Source organism: Tamandua tetradactyla, chromosome 1, assembly GCF_023851605.1.
Source record: "Tamandua tetradactyla isolate mTamTet1 chromosome 1, mTamTet1.pri, whole genome shotgun sequence".
NCBI lineage: Eukaryota > Metazoa > Chordata > Mammalia > Pilosa > Myrmecophagidae > Tamandua > Tamandua tetradactyla.
Window position 1 is genome coordinate 140,348,195 of NC_135327.1, and position 18,217 is coordinate 140,366,411.

The window sequence follows — 18,217 nt, forward strand, 5'->3', positions numbered from 1 at the left end:
AAGTGGAATGGGGAAAGGATTACCTGCTTTAAATCATAACATACAGTGTCCAGAAGGGAAGAAAGACTATTACATAGATTGTAGAGGGGACAGTCAAATTCCTGTAAATGGGAGTATTCCTAAGATCACAAGAAAGCATAAGGCCAGGACAAAATACAGTCTCAGGAAAAGACAGAGATGATCCTATACTTTTCACTTCCCTCAGGCTGATCTTCCTGATTGGAGGACTAAACTCAAGGTGACCAACAGACAACACAGAGCCAATTTGAAAATCCTGGGAAAGGTTTTTTTTCCATTGGTTTGTTAGTTTTTGTTAGCTCCTGGCACTCAAGGAAATCTCTGACATATAGCTAGCCCAATACAAAGTTAAGGAAGAGACAGACCAAGAATTAACTCCCAGAGTTATCACTTTAAATATTAAAATGAGTAGTATAAAAAAAAATAGCAAGACAAACAGGAAATTATGTCCACCCAAAGGAAAAGGATGAAAATCCAGAAACCATCAACCAAGAAGATCAGAATTTGGAAATACCAGGCAGGTAAAGACATTAAAAAATGATCCTCAATATGCATAAGGAAATGAAGGCATGCCAGTTTGAAACTGTCATGTACCCCAGAAAAGCCAGGCTCTTTATAATCCTCATTCAGTATTGCTGGGTGGGATCTTTTTGTTTCTTTGCAGATGTGACCCTTCCAATTGTGAGTGGTAACTTTTGATGAGACGGTTTCCATGGAGATACATCTCCACCCATGGTGGAGTTGCTTACTGGACTCCTTTAAGAGAGAACCATTTTGGAAAGTGTCAACACAGCACACACAGCCAGAGATCTCTGGAGATACAGAAGGATAATGTCTCCAGGGAAGCCTTATGAAATGAGGCAAGAAAGCTGCAGACATCACTGTGCCTTCCCAGCTGAGAAAGAAACCACAAATGTCATCAGCCTTCTTAAGCCAAGGTATCTTTCCCTGAATGCCTTAGTTTGGACATTTTCACAGCCTCAGAACTGTAAATTTGCAACTTAATAAATTCCTCCTTTTAAAGCCATTCTGTTTCTGGCATATTGTATCCTGGCAGCATTTAACGAACTAAAACAAAAGGCAAACACAGAGAACAAACAAAAGGATAAGAACAAAAGGATATCAGGAAAACAATGGAGGAACAATTGGAGAATTTAAATAAAGAGAGAAAAAATTTAAAAGAACCAAACAGAAATACAGCACCTGAAAACCAAACAATGAAATGAAAAATTTCCTAGTGGATTTCAACAGCATACTGGAGCTGGCAGAAGAAAGAATCAATGATTTAAAAAACAAAACAACTGAAATAATTCAGGCTGAGGATCTAAAAGAAAAAAATAATTTAAGTAAACAGAACTGAAGAGATTTGTGAGACGCTACCTAGTGTACCGATACATGTATTATGGGAGTCCCAGAAGAAGGAGAAAGAGAGGCAGAAGGGATACTCAAAAAATAATGGCAAAAAATCTCCCAAATTTAACTTAAGACATGAATATGACCATTTAAGAATCCCAATGAACTCCAAACAGGATAAACTTGAAGATCATCATACCCAGACACACAGAAATCAAACTGTCTAACCCACACACAAGGAGAGAATTCTGAAAGTTGTAAGAGAAAAGCAGTGTGTTATGTATTAGGGGTACATGTATAATTAAGTGCTGATTGCTCATCAACAACAAACTAGGAAAGAAGGCAGTGAGATGATATTTAAAGTGCCAAAAGAAAATAAACGACAAAAATGAGGGAGATATTAAGACGTCTGCAGAAATACAAAAGGTGAGGAAATGTGTCTCCACTAGACATTCCCTACTAGCAAAGCTAAAGGCAGTTCTTCAGAGAGAAAGGAATGGATACTTGACAGTGGACCAATGCAGAATAAAAAAATAAAGATTTCCAGGAAAGGTACTATATGGGTAATTATAAATGCCAGCACTACTGTATTGTGTATTTTGGTATGTAACTCCACTTTTTACCTACTTCTAACAAGAGCTAAAAAGAAAATGCATAAAAATAAATGATAAATTTTAGAGAAACAGTGTATAAATACATAATTTATAAAAAGTTCAACAAAAAAGTTGGAGGCCAAAGAAGAATAAGTGTGTTTATATGCTTTTCAATTTAAGGAAGCGCCAAATCAAATGTGACTGTTACAGACACAACGTGTTAAATTTAAGCCTCATGGTAACCACAAAGAAAATACCTGAAAATGATATCCAGAAAAAATGAGAAAGGACTCAAAATGGTATACAAAAAAAAAAAAAAAAGAAAGAAAGAAAAGAAAAAAAATCAAACGAATATGAAAGTAGGAATTAAGGAAAGAACTGAGGGACAAAAAAGATATTAGATCTATAAAGACCAAATAGCAAAATGCAAAAGAAAGTCCTGCATTTTCAGTAGTTACTTTAAATGTAAGTGGATTAAACTCTACAGTCTAAAAGTAGAGATGGGCAGAAAGGATAAAAAAGCATGCCCCAACTATATACCATTTGTAAGAGATTCACCTTATAAGTCACCTTAAATTCAAAGACACAAGTAGGTTGAAAGTAAAAGCATGGGAAAAAAATATATACGAAGTAACGAAGAGAGCTTGAGTAAGCTGTACAAATAGCAAATAAAATAGACTTTAAGCCAATAATTGTTACAGGGACAAAGAAGTACACTATATACCAATAAGAGGTCGACTCAACAAGTAGACATAACAGCTATAAACATATATGCGCCTAACAGGAGAGCCCCAAAATATATGACACAACCACTGACAGGTTTGAAGGAAGAAGTAGACGGCTCTACATTAATAATAGGAGTCTATATATTACGATACTATATACCAACCAGACCTAACAGATATATACAGAACACAGCACCCAGTAACAGCAGAATATGCATTCTTCTCTAATACACATGAGTCATTCTCCAGGATAAACCATACATTAAAATAAGTCTCAGTAAATTGAAATTCTGAAATCAGGTAACAATGCATCACCTCTGGCCACAATGGAATGAAACTATCAGTAACAGATGAGCAATAGACAACTCAAAAATATTTAGAAATTAAACAACACACTCTTAAATAACCTATGGGTCAAGGAAGAAATCATGAGTGAAATCAGGAAATATCTTGAAGCAAATGAAAATGAAAATTTACTGAATGCAGTAAACAGTGTTGAGAGGGAAATTTATAGCTCCAAATGCTTACCTTAAAAAAAGAACAAAGACCTCAAATCAGTAACATAACCTCACAGCTGGAGGATCTAGAAAAAGAACAAACTCAACCCAAAGGAAACAGAAGGAAGGAAATAAATTACAGTGGAGATAAATGAAACAATGTTAAAAAAAAAAAAGAGCAACGAAATCAACAAACCTTTAGCTAGAAGGACAATTAAAAAAGAGGGCTCGAATACAATCAGAAATGAGAGAGGGGATACCAGTGTCAAACCCATACAAACAAAAACAATTATAAGAACATACTATTAAAAACTGCACGTCAAAAATTTAGATAACCTAGCTGAAATGGTCAATTTCCTAAATACACACAAACTACCCATTCTAAAAGAAACAGAAGATCTGAACAGACTAATAACAAGTAAAGAAATTGAAACAATCATGAAAACCTCCCAACAAAGTACTGAACAGATGGCATCACTGCTGAATTTTGTCAAACATTCCAAGAAGAATTAACACAAATCCTGCTTGAACACTTCAAGAAAAATGTAGAGGAGGGGACATTTCTTTTTTTTCTGTCTTTTTAAAATTCAATTTAATTAAAAAATTTTTTAAATTATTTTTTTAAATTAACCAAAGAACACCAAACAAACGCAAACATTCTTACTTTTGCTCATTCCATTCTATATATATAATCAGTAATTCACAATATCATCACATAGTTGCATATTCATCATCATCATGATCATTTCTTGGAACATTTGCATCTATTCAGAAAAAGAAATGAAAACAGAAAAAAATTCATACATACCATACCCCTTACCCCTCCCTTTCAGTGATCATTAGCATTTCAATCTAAATTTATTTAACATTTGTTCCCCCTATTATTTATTTATATGCCATGTTTTACTCGTCTGTTGATAAGGTAGGAGCATCAGACACAAGGTTTTCACAATCACACAGTCACATTGTGAAAGCTTTATCATTATACAATCATCTTCAAGAAACAAGGCTACTGGAATACAGCTCTGCATTTTCATGCAGTTCCCTCCAGCCTCTCCATTACATCCTGACTAACAAGGTGATATCTATTTAGTGCGTAAGAATAACCTCCAGGATAACCTCTTGACTCTGTTTGGAATCTCTCAGCCACTGACACTTTATTTTGTCTCATTTTGCTCTTCCCCTTTTGTTCGAGGTTTTCTCAATCCCTTTGCTGAGTCTCAGCTCATTCTAGGATTCTGTCCCACACTGCCAGGAAGGTCTACACCCCTGGGAGTCATGTCCCACGTAGACAGGGGGAGGGCAGTGAGTTTGCTTGTTGTTTTGGCTGGAGAGAGAGGCCACATTTGAAAACAAAAGAGGTTCTCTTGGGGGTGATTCTTAGGCCTAATTTTAAGTAGGCTTGACCTATGCTTTGTGGGTTTAAGTTTCATACAAATAATCCCCAAGATTGGGGGCTCAGCCTATTGCTTTGGTTGTCAGCACTGTTTGTGAGAATATCAAGAATTCAACTTGGGGAAGCTGAATTTTCCCCCTTTCTCATCATTCCCCGAAGGGAATTTGCAAATACTTTTTTATTCACTGTTCAAATCACTCTGGGATTTATCTCGGCATCACTCTGGACAAACCAACTAAATAGGAGGAGACATTTCTTAACATCCCCCACATACCAAAGCCAAAGAAAGAAATCACAAGAAAAGAAAACTACAGTCTATATCCTTTATGAATATAGATGCAAACATCCTCAGTAAAATACTAGCAAATTGAATCCAGCACACTAAAAGAATTATAAAGCATGATCAAGTGGGATTTATCCCAGGCATGCATGGATGTTCAATATAAGAATATCAACTAATGTAATGTATCACATTAATAGAACAAAGGGAACAAAACCACACGATCATCTCAATTGATGGAGAAAAGGCATTTGACAAAATCAAGCACGATTTTTGAAGATAACACCTAAGAAACTTAGAATAACAAATTTTCTCAAAGTGATTAAGGGCATAGATGAAAAACCCACAGCTAACATCATACTCAATGGTGAAAGACTGAAAGCTTTCCCTCCAAGATCACAAGAATGTTATTCAACATTGTATTGGAAGTTCTAGCCAGAGCAATTAGGCAAGAAAAAAAAATCTGAATTGGAAAAAGAAAAATAAGTTAACTGAATTGGAGAGGAAGAAGTAAAATTTTCCCTGTTTACAGACAGCATGATCCTATTTGTGTTAGTTTACAAGCTGCTGGAATGCGATATACCAGGACTGGAATGGCTCTTAAAAAGTGGAATTTAATAAGTTACAAGTTCACAGTTCTAAGGAAGTGAAAGTGTCCAAACTAAGGCACCAACAAGAGGTTACCTTCACTCAAGAAAGGCTGATGGGTCAGGAACACCTATGTCAGCTAGGTGGCCATGTGGCTGGTATTTGCTCCTGGGCTCCGTTACTTTCAGCCTCTGTTCCGTGGGGGTTCCTCACTTTGCTTCTCCAGGGCTGGCTTTCATCTTTTGGCTTCCCTTGGCTCTCTTCAGGTTCTGGCTCGCTTAACTCTCATGGTAGCAACATCTGCTGGGTTCCAGCCATCTCCAAACATCCTTGTCTCTGTTCTACACGGTTCTGCATCTGTGTCAGCTCTGCGGTGAAGTTTCTGTTGGCTCTGAGGATTCTGCCGTTTCTGTCATTTCTGACTCTCTCCAAAATATTTTCTCTTTTAAATGATTCCAATAAACCAATCAAGACCCACCTGGTCTTAATGTAGCCAAAAGCCTATACCCACAATTGGGTATGCTACATCTCTGTGGAGATAACCTAATCAAAACCTTCCAATCCACAGTATTGAATTAGGATTAAAAGAAACAGCTGCTTCCACAAAACCAGATGGCTTTTCTGGATACATAATGCTTTCAAATCAGCACACTATATATAGAAAATCCTGAAAAATCTACAAAAATCTACTACAGCTAATAAATGAATTCAGCAAAAAGTTCCAGGGTATAAGATCAACACACAAAAAATCAGTAGTGTTTCTATCTATTAGAAATGAATAATCGGAGGAAAAAAATTAAGAAAAATAATCATTCACAATAAAAACTGAAAGAATCACAAATCTACAAATAAACTTAATCAAGGATGTAATGGACTTATACACCAAAAAAACTAGAAGACTTTACTGAAAGAAATTAAGAAGACCTAAATAAATGGATTGGAAGACTAAATATTGTTAAGCTGTCAATTCTACCCAAAGCAATTTACAGATTCAATACAATCACAATCCAAATTCCAACAGCCTTTTTTACAGAGATGGAAAAGCCAACCACCAAATTTATACAGAATGGTAAGGACACTGCATAGTCAAAATGATCTTGAGAAAAAACAAAGTCAGAGGACTCTCACTTTCTGATTTATAGCAGAAGTTCGAGCAACATAAGAAAAAATAAACAGGTCTTCATCAAAATTTAAAAATATTGTGCATCAATGGGTCTCATCATCAAAGTAAAAAGACAACCTACAGAAAGGGAGAAATTATTAGGAAGCTACATATCTGATAAGGGTTTAATATCCAGAATATATAAAGAGAGCCTACAACTCAACAACAAAAAGATAAACAACCCAATTCAGAAATAGGCAAAAAACTTAAATAGTCATATCTCCAAAGAAGAAATGCAGGGCGGACCAAGGTGGCTCAGCAGGCAAGGACACTTGCCTGCCATGCCAGAGGACCCGGGTTCGATTCCCGGTGTCTGCCCATGTAAAAAAAAAGAAGAAGAAGAAGAAATGCATATGGCCAAAAGCACATGAAAAGATGTCAACATTTTTAGCCATTAGGAAAATGCAAATCAAAACTACAATGAGAAACAATTTCACATCCACTAGAATGGCTACTGGTTAAAAAAAAAAAAAGAAAGCATTGGAGACTACGTGAAGAAAAAGAACACTTATTCATTGTTGGTTGGAATATAAAATGTTACATCCACTGTAAAAAAGTTTAGTAGTTCCTCAGAAAATTAAGTATAGAATTAATATGACTCAGCAATCCTACCTCCAGGTATATACCCAGAAGAATGGAAAGCAGGTACTTAAACAAATGCCTCGTACACTGAAGTTCATAGTGACATTATTCCCAATTGGTAAAAGATGAAAGAAATGTCTTTCAATGAATGACTGGATAAGCAAAATGTCACATATACATACAAGGAATCTTATTTAGCTGTAAAAGGGAATGAAGTTCTGATACAAGTGACAACATGAATGAGCCTTGAAGACATCATGAGTGAAATAAGCCAGATATGAAGAGACAAATACTGTATGATCTCAGAAGAGACAAATACTGTATGATCTCACTGATATGAAATAACTAGAAAAACAAATTCATGGAGTCAGAAACTAATACACAGGTTACCAGGAGCTGAAGTGGGGGTAGAGAATGGAGTGTTAATACTTAATTGGTATGGAGTTTCTGTTCAGGGTCATGGAAGTGTTTTGGTATGAACGGTGGTGATGGTAGGATGCATGTAACATGTTTAACACCCCTCAATTATATATTTTAGTGTGGTTACTAGAATAAAATTTTTAAAAAAATCAAACCATAGGACTGTACAGCACAAACAGCAAATCATAATATAAATGAACTATAAATTGTACATTTATAATATTCTTTCATCAGTTCAACAAACCTACCACACTTATGCAAAGTGTTACTTATAGGGAAAACAGCATGTGTCAATGTGGGTATATGAGAATTCTATTTTCTACACGATTTTTCTGTAAACCTACAACTTCTCTAATAAAAATAATCTAAAAAAATTAACTCTTGGAAAATAATGCTTTAAGCAAGCCTCATCAGTACCATATTATACCTTAGGATGAATGAATTTTTCAGATATTTTTACTGACTTTTCATTAGAGAAAGAAAATATGAAGATACAATTCTGTATGTATAATCTCAGCCTAGGGAGGATGGGGTAAAGGAAAGGAAATGTCCTAGATTATTTTGTCTGGGCCTTGCCAATTGCTCTTCAGAAATGAACAGTGTCATTATGACACTGCTACCTTACCATACCTGACAGGCTACACATTAAAAAGATTTAAAATCAGTTAAAGCCTTTTCAATTTTCAACATGCATGAACCAGGGATGAATGTATTTGCCTGTCCTACATTTATTTATTTAGCTGGAAATACAAGAAAAGAAAATAGAGCTTCTAGGTCCTGCTGAGAGAACAGAGGTCCAGTCCTATACTTTATGTACCTACCAACAATACCGGAATTCTCTCCTGCATATGAAGTTAAGTGACTAAACAACTATAAACTTATGCAGGAGTGACAGTCTGAGCCATCAGCATATTTCTCCTTGCCCTCTTGTTACTAATGGCTCACAATGAAGAGATGCCTGTTAGAAGGAAGGGACCTATAACAGTGACCTTCTGACACAATTTCAGAAATGTGAAGAAATGCCCAAGGGCGGTCCTGCTCATTTACAGCAAGTATCAAAAGACTAAAATAAGGTCTAAAATTGGTATCTTTTAACTGTGGACCTTACTTCTCAAACACGTTTCTCCCTGGACCCTGGATTGCCCTTCCTATATTATATACTTCTACTTTAAATGTTATTTAATCAGAGTCTGCACATTAAGTAGGCTTTTGCAATTCATACATTGTATAGGGGCTAGTGTAGTTGAATTTGGGAACTCTTTCAGGAGATTTTAGTCAAGATTAAAATCTGAAGTCGTAGCCAAGAAATTTTATCAGGTAGTACTTTATACAAAAGGTTGTACAAGATAACTCCGTTAATTCACACCTGTAATTAGTTTGCCAGTTACTGATCTATAGGGCGAATAATTAGCAATATATTAAAAATAAGACTGCTTATACATATGTTTCAAGAAAGAACACTTACATAGCAAAAGCTCCAAATAATGCCAAACTTACTTGGCAAAGTTAGGGTAGGATGAAAAGGAACCAGAAATCACATTTACAACTTTCTTTGCTTTGAAATACAAATAAAATAAAATAAGAAAAAACAACTAAAATATGTATATATCCCATTCAGTACTGACTGAATTAAGTTGCGCACATTCTGCTAAAATACAGCAATATTGCTCCTTTTAAACTCAGGGTTAATAGCAGCCATATTGCAAACATTTGTAAAGAGAGTTAAAAAAAAGGTATTAAAGGAAAAGGTGACTAGATTTTTGTGAGAAATAAGGTTGAAATTCTACAGCATTTGTGTCATTGTTAACTTGAGCAACTCTCTTTCCTAAATTATTTCTAACTATTTAATTAGATAAATTTTTGACCTACATAAAATATTAAAAGCTAAAATATGAAAGAGGAAAGAAAATTTTCAGTTACAACTGAAATATTTTAGAAACACAAAACCAAGTAATATAATGTTATTAAATTACAGTAACAATACATAAAAGCTTATTTTAAAAAATTATCTAAGAAACTAAATTTTGGCCTAGGTTCTAGAATGGAGCATGGAATAAAACATAATGCATATAGCTAACATGCAGAAAAGAGTGACCAGCACATAGTAAAAATATTTAAGTGCTAGATATTATTATATTAGTACCTTTTTCAGTACCTGAATTTATCGTTCCTGCTATTTCATGTCTAGCAATGGACATCGGCAATACTTTCCTAGCAGAAATGCTTTCAGTACTAGTGGCAGCAGAAACCGTGGCACTTGCTGTTGAAATATTAGTTTTGTTCTGGGTCACAGCACCAGCAGAGGTCCTTTCATCTGAGTCTGAGTCATCAGAGTGAAGTGGATTAGTAAAACTGAGGGGTGCTCTGAGTAAAGGTGAATTGTTATGATGATCCAAAAGACCATGGGTTTCAATTTGTGATGTAGGACTTGGTATTAAACCTGTAGTTTTAATAGTTTGACAGTGGGTATCTGAGGCTTTGCCTTCAGATGAATCAGGCATGGGTAGGGCATTTTCAGGTCCATGAAATGGCAATACATGTTCTTTCTCATCAAGAGGCAAGTGGTCTGGCCTTGGAGGTATGTCTGAATTCTTCTGTTTTTCTACTGCTGGAATAACTGGAGCTTTATGTGACAGTGTTGCACTGCAGTCCACACAAGAATTCTGAGAAATATCTTCTACTTTTAAATCCCCTGAATTCAAGACCTGTGGCTTAGAGATTTTATCAGTCATACAAGGTGAAGCAGATTTAATTTTAATTGCATGGCCCCTATTCAAGAGTGTGTTCCCATCAAAACTTTTTGGTCCCTCTTGGAGAGGAACCTTCTTAATTTCAAAACTTAAATTTCGCTCCAACTTTTTCTCTATCTGTTCAATGGTTGACTCATTTTTCCCTGGAACTTCTGAAGATTTATTATAGTTTCTGTTGAGGTCTGTTGAATGTTGTTCTGATGAAACCATGTGCAACACTGGCTTTGGATGGTATCTGTCATTGTCCTGCCACACAGTAGTGACTGTTGGAAATGCCGAAGGGGGAGAAGGTGTCAAGATGGGTGGCACTGGGTGAGGTTCCGGAGGCTGCAGTATTTCTTCCTTAGCATCTCCTTCTGCAAGACAACTGGAAAACAAACATTTAAAAAAGGGTATTATATATATTTTCTGAAATTTGATAAAAATTTTTTTTAATAAGTATTAATAGAATAGGGAAATTGATGCACATGTCAAAAATTGACTCCTGGTTATTCATTATTCTCTTCAGATTTGTCTGACTCAAAATTTCTATTATAAAGTGTTCAAATTCAATTTTATGTAAATTATGAAAATACAGAGGGCTGTTTAAAACCACAAATTTATGTTTTTTCAGGACCATATACTTTATAATTTAAGGGGTAGTCTTTCATTTTCTGACATTTAAAAAAGTATATATTAATAATAATTTATATAAAACTTTTGTATTATAAAAATGTTCATCCTTGTTTAAAATAAGTTGCTTGTTTACATTAGGTACCAATCAAGATATAAGAGGGATGACAATTATGTAGCTACATCTAGTACATTAAAAGTCAATACATAAGGGCATCGGTGGCTCAGTGGCAGAGTTCTCCCCTGCCATGCTGGAGACCAGGGTTCACTTCCCAGTACCTGCCTATGTAATTAAAAAAAAAGTCAATACATTCAGTGGTAGATTTCTCGCCTGCCATATGGGAGGCCAAGATTGAAATTCTGGCCCAAGGACTCAAAAAAAAAAAAAAAACAGGGAACAAAACAAAGAAAATATTCAACGGATGATTCTGCAATAATGGGATATTCACATGGAAAAAAGAATGAAATGTGACCCCCACTGCAAAGCATACAAAAAAATAAATTAGTAATAATAAAATATATGTACAGAAGGAGGACCACATTGTTTTCTAAAGTCAATAGTTTGTGGTTATGAATAAAAGTTATAATTTGTCAAGTAAAGAAAATTTAACTGATATGCATATGTACAGAAACTAATATACATGTATACACTGTTTAAAACATCAAACAATAAAGCAAAACTTTTAATGCAAAACAGATTCCTCTCTCAAAGCCCTCCAGCTCAAAGGTATCCATTCTCAACATTTTAGTTTTTTTAGTAGCTGCTTCTGAGATGTCATATTCCCATTACTCAAAATAGTTCATAATGCATACACTGCTATTTTTCTATTTCACATATTTTCTATTGACTTTCTACTATGGAAGTGCCCTGTTCTCCATCTCCCCAATACTGTTATATTGTAATTTTTTGTTAGATCGAACTTATGACTATAGATGTTATTCACATCTATAATATCATGATTTCCTATCTTTTCTTATATAGTTTCTTGTTTTTCCCTAATGGCTTTAGTTTTCTATGTTTATCATCAGTAATTCAGCCTTTCTAACATTCCTGCAGATTTCTATACCTCCTCTCAATAAAGTTGAGCACATCAGGTAACTATCAAAACCAGATATTTCCCTTGGAAATCTTGGGCCTCCTACTCCAGTGTGGACTACTAACTCTATGGGCCACCACAGAGCTGACATTCTCTGTTTCCCAAATCCTACCGTCCTTTCTACCCTTTTTTCGGTAGGTTATATCTTCTAGTTACTTCTTAAAACTATACATAGGAGGCAAATTTTGTGAAGCCTTGTATACTTGTATATTACACTTTCAAAGTTATTGACAGTTTGAAAATTATAGAAATTCTATATTAGAAATTACTCTCTTTCAACATACTACAATGCTGACTCCTGTTCCTTTGAACGTGAGCTGTTTTTCTCTCACGGAGCTTTTAGGTTCTTCTTTTTATTCTTGCATTCTACAATCTCATGATGCAACTTTTTTAATCCTCTATATGGGAACTTGGTGGACACCTTCTATAAATAAACTTCATGACTTTTTATTCTAAAATTTTTTCTTATCTTATTTCTTTGCCAACATCTTCTCTTCTAGTGTCCTTCCAGAGTATTATTAGTTCAATTACAGACTTCCAGATATGATTCTGTGATTTTTCTCATCTTATCTCTTCTATTTACTATCCCATTATTTGTTCATTTCCTTGACTTATCTTCCAAACTTATGCTTAATTTTTTAAAATTTATGTCATTTTGAATTTCCAAGAGCTTCTTATTATCATCCTGTTTTTACTTCATGGTTGCAGTATTTTCTACTGACTGAGAAAGCTGGACAGTTACTTTTTTTTTTTTAATTTTTGTTTTTTTTTAATACAAAAAAATCAAATAAATGCAAACATTTATTTTTTAATAATGATCATTCCGTTCTACATATATAATTAGTAATTCACAATATCATCACATAGTTGCATATTCATCATCATGATCATTCCTTAGAACCTTTGCATCAATTCAGAAAAAGAAATAAAAAGACAACAAAAAAAAATTCATACACACCATACCCGTTACCCCTCCCTTTCATTGGTCACTAGCATTTGAAACTAAATTTATTTTAACATTTGTTCCCCCTACTATTTATTTTTATGCCATATGTTCTACTCGTCTGTTGACAAGGTAGATAAAAGGAGCATCAGACACAAGGTTTTCACAATCACACAGTCACTTTGTGAAAGCTATATCATTATACAATCATCATCAGGAAACATGGCTACTGGAATACAGCTCTACATTTTCAGGTAGTTCCCTCCAGCCTCTCCATTACATCTTGACTAACAAGGTGATATCTACTTAATGCATAATAACCTCCAGGATAACCTCTTGACTCTTTGGAATCTCTCGGCCATTAACACTTTGTCTCATTTCACTCTTTCCCCTTATGGTCAAGAAGGTTTTCTCAATCTGTTGATACTGAGTCTCAGCTCATTCTAGGGTTCTTCTCAATTCCTTGATGCTGAGTCTCAGCTCATTCCAGGATTTCTGTCCCACGTTACCAGAAGGTCCACACCCCTGGGAGTCATGTGCCACCTAGACAGGGGGAGGGTGGTGAGTTTGCTTGTTGTGTTGGCTGGAGAGAGAGAGGCCGCATCTGAGCAACAAAAGGGGTTCTCTTGGGGGTGACTCTTAGGCCTAATTTTAAGTAGGCTTGCCCTATCCCTTGCGGTTAAGTTTCATATGAACAAACCTCAAGACTGGGGGCTCAGCCTATAGCTTTGGTTGTCCAAACTGCCTGTGAGAATATCAAGAATTCAGACAGTTACTTTTTTACCTTCCCTTTTCTAATACTGTATCATCTTTATTTCCTCCATGTACCTTTATGCAGTTCCTGTCTCTCATGTTTGAGTCTTTTGTCAAATGTCTAATCTATTACTGGTTCTATTCCTTTTTAAGAATGGGACATTAAAAGTGACTGAAAGATGCCTGTGTGTATGTAAGAGAAAGGGAGTGGCTTTAGTGGTCATCTCACCACAGGGTGATTGAATGGGGGGCCTTACAATTTTATCAGTGGGCCCCCAACTATTAATATTTGTAGCTGTATCTCTTGGCCTGATTAGTTTTTCAAAAGAGGGGGAGTCTCCTGCCTGGAATAAGGGTGGAGGGGGGCAAAGGAGCTGGGAGACTCACCATTCAGAATGCAATTTCCTGTTTTCAGTAAGGCATTACACCCAACCCTCAGCTGTGCTCGTCACCCCTCAACTCAGAGACATCTTGTTCCAACTGGTCCAGAGTGTATTCCTCTTATTGTGTGCTGAAGTAAGAATCACCTGTCTGCTCAATCTGGTGGAGGAAATCTAGGATTCCTTTATAAAGACATGCAAACATTCTTCTAGTTTTCAGTCCCATCCTACATAGGAGCCTTAACCTTCAGTTCCTGAGGGTTTTGGGGGGTTTTGAGGATATTCATCTTGCTTCTTATTGGCTCCCTCCACCTACAGGAAAGCAAATTTAGCTTTCTCTGCTCTGTTAAGGTCCTCTTCATTTCTATTTTCCAAAATTTTGCTGATATCCCTCTCCGATTTTCTATTTCTTTTTAGATTTATAAATTTTTATATCCCTGTGCCATCATTTAAGGAAATTCGTGGAGGGGCTAGAATTAAATGTTTCAGATCTGCCTTATTTAACCAACAGTACAGTAAATGTTTTAGTAGTACTAGTATCTGTATAGGATGTTGATATGTACACAGTAAATATATTCTTGGATAGTCAAATTTGATTGATATTTAAACAGTAACATATATTTTCCTTATCCTTAATTTAAGGTTGAATGCAACAGGGATTAAAACACTTTTTATAGCACTTTCATGTACATAAAAATTATGTCACAAAGAAAATGTATGCTATATGCTGGTTATCTGCTTTTGCACTCTAGTATCTAGCATTCATATTTTCACTAGATATTCTTACATAAAAAATTTTCATGTAGTACTAAAGATTCACTAAATGTATATAATATGACTTATATAATTTCTTTTGTTAATATTACTCTTAATTTTACCTGCTTCAAGAGAACGCATTTTTCACTTCTCAAAAACAAAACAAAGTATTAGGGGGTCTCTCATATGCTAGGCACTATATCAGTACCAGAAGAAACATCAATGAATCTAACAGTTTGAGTCCCTAAGGAATAGAGATAAATAGTGGGAAATAAGGTTAGAAAGGTAAGCTGAAACTGTATTACAGAAGTCCCAGAATTTTACATTAACAAGTCTGAATATCTAATAAAGAAAATTGCCATTTATTTTATTTGACCAAGTCTTAAAATGAGTGACTATGTAACTTTTGCTTCAGATTGATGCTTTTGAAAACTTAGAAAATTACTTTCATTACAGTGATTTAAGCTGGGTTCAATATGGGATGGAAAGATTATGGGGGGTGAAGGAAATGACAATGAAAAAATTACAGCATAGCACTTTAAAAACAAAAAACTTTCACTACTATCCTTTCTTCTACGGAGGTAATCCATGCGCAGAAAAAAGCACTGAACTGTAAGTTAAGGGATTTTCCTCAGCCAAACTCTGCTAGCCATACAGGTCAACTTCTTTGGGAGCCAGCTATATTAACATATAGGAGGGATCTAGGTTACTATAAAATCAGTGAATTTACAACATCGCTTATCACTGACTATCACTGACATCATTGACTAAATATCTACAGACTAAATGGAGGACACAGGAAGAATTTTAAAAGGGAGAATGAGAGACCATACATAGTAGATGCGATATTAATGCTAATGATTTTTTTTAACTTTTTAAGTTGTGAAATATACCATATATACAAAAAAGCAATAAATTTCAAAGTATTTTGTAACAAGTAGTTATAGAACAGATTGAGTTTGGTATGGGATACAGTTTCACAATTTTAGGTTTTTCCTTTTAGGGTGCCTCAAGCCACTGGAGACTAAAAGAATATCAATTTAATGATTCAGCAGTCATACTCATTTGCTAAATCCTATCTTCTCTGTTATAACTCCTCTTTCTTCTTGATACTTCTCCTAATCTTTAGGGGTAATTAAGCTATGCCCATTGTAATTTATTCATGTTGGAAAGGGTGTCAATAATATGGGATAGGGAGATGGAACTGGTTGATGTTCTTGAAGAAGCTGGACCTTCTGTGTTTCAGGACTTATTAGCCTAGGAACCCATCTGGAGATTGTAGGTTTCTGGAAAGTAATCTTAGGGCATGAAACTTTTGTAAAAATCTCAGATGGGGCCCTAGGCAACTAATGATTACTTTTTAACTAACCAAAACTGTGATATCTCCTATATAGCTTACACTTGAGTTTACAAATATGTTCTGCCTGTGTTTAACCTTTATTACATGGTTTATTATGTATTTTGACTTGTAATCACTAATTTTTAAAATTACATCTGAGACCAAAGGTATTTCTAACAGCAAAAGTAATCACTAATTTTTAAAATTACATCTGAGACCAAAGGTATTTCTAACAGCAAAGGGGAATAACTATAGGGAAATACAATAAGAGCATGCATAATCCTTCATTTTACCAAAACCTATCCTCAAATATCTCAAAGGATGCAAATTTGGAATGACTAATTCAATCAGAACTTCAAAAAATTGTTAAGTAGTCAAATGAATCAATCTTGTCCATTGTGATTTCCTTTCTCTTCTAACAAGTCTGTCAAACATTAAATTACATATTCTGTTTTCAGTTGTTTGGTTTTCATATATAATTTATTCAACCATCTGAAACTTACTTTGGTGTTAGGTGGAACAAGGATCTAAATAAATATTTGTGGTAGTTTGGAGCTGTTATGCAGTCCATAAAAGGCCAGGGTTTTTTTTTGTTGTTGTTAACATTTTTTTTATTGTGAAATATAACATACAAAAAAGCAATAAATTTCAAAGCACATTTTTACAAGTAGTTTTAGAACAAACTTCAAAATATGCTATGGGTTACAGTTCCACAATTTCAGGTATTTCTTTCTAGCTGGTCTAAGACACTGGAGACAAAAAGAAATATCAATATAATGATTCAGTAGTCATATTCACTCATTAAATCCTAACCACTGTGTTACAACTCCTCCTTCTCCTTTGATTCTTCTCCAAATCTTCAGGTATATTTGGGCAATGATCATTCTAATTTCTTCATGCTGAAAAGGATTGTTGACAATAATGGGTAGGGAGTGAACAAGTTGCTCCTCTTGGAGAGACTGATAACTCTGGGTTTCAGAGCTAAATTGGCCTGGGAATCACCTGGAGGTTACAGGTTTCTGAAAAATAAACTTAGTGGGTGTGCTGGTTTGAAAGGTTTATGTACCCTAGAAAAGCCATGTTTTATACTTAACCTTGTGGAGCAACAGTTTCTTCTAATCCCTATTCAGTACTATATGGTGGAAACTTTAATTAGCTTAACTCCATGGAGATATGACTCAATCAAGTGTGGGTATTAAACTTGATTAGGTGGAGAAGTGTCTCCACCCATTCAGGTGGGTCTTGATTGCTTTTACTGGAATCTTTTAAAAGAAGCACATTAGGGTGGTGCAGCAGTAGCTCCGTGGCAAGAATTCTCGCCTGCCAAGCTGGAGACCTGGGTTCGATTCCCAGGGCCTGACAATCACAGCGGGAAAAAAAAAAAAAAAAAAAAAAGAAGCAGCACTTTGGAAAAAGCTAGAGAACAACAAGAGAGAAAGCCACGAGATTCTGAGAGAGCAGAGAACCAGAACCAAGAAGCAGAGAGTCCACCAGCCCAGCGAACTTTGGAGATTCTGGGAGAGCAGAGAAGGACGATGGAATACTGCAGTACCACGAAGGAAAGAGTTCACCAGCCAGCGACTTTTGGAGATGAAGAAGGAAAACACCTCCCAGGGAGCTGGAGAGGAAGCTAGCAGATGATGCCATGTTCATCATGCGCCTTTCCAGATGAGAGAGAAACCCTGACAATGTATGCCATGTGCCTTTCCACTTGAGAGAGAAGCCCTGAACTTCATCGGCCTTCTTGAATCAAGGTATCTGTCCTTGGATGCCTTATATTGGAAATTTCTGTAGACTGCTTTAATTGGAACATTTCCACAGCCTAAAAACTGTTAACTTGCAACTTACTAAATGCCCATTTTTAAAAAACCATTCCTTTTCTGGTATTGCATTCTGGCAGCTAGCAAACTAGAACAGTGGGTGAAACTTCTATAAAGAGCCCTGGGTGTTCTTTAGGGTTTACAGGAATACTG

The 18,217-nt window shown here is 35.4% G+C and overlaps 1 protein-coding gene across 3 annotated transcripts in view; it reads right to left on the reverse strand.

The window, feature by feature from the left end:
- The window catches only part of PTPN12 (protein tyrosine phosphatase non-receptor type 12), a 133,657-nt gene that overhangs the window by 7,227 nt on the left and 108,213 nt on the right, over positions 1–18,217 (reverse strand). For 2 of the 3 annotated variants that reach the window (XM_077155275.1, XM_077155358.1), the window contains exon 13: positions 9,758–10,731. In XM_077155275.1, coding sequence (XP_077011390.1) covers positions 9,758–10,731 — 974 coding nt within the window. The remainder of the gene's footprint in view (positions 1–9,757; positions 10,732–18,217) is intronic. The other variant, XM_077155196.1, reaches the window with a different exon arrangement.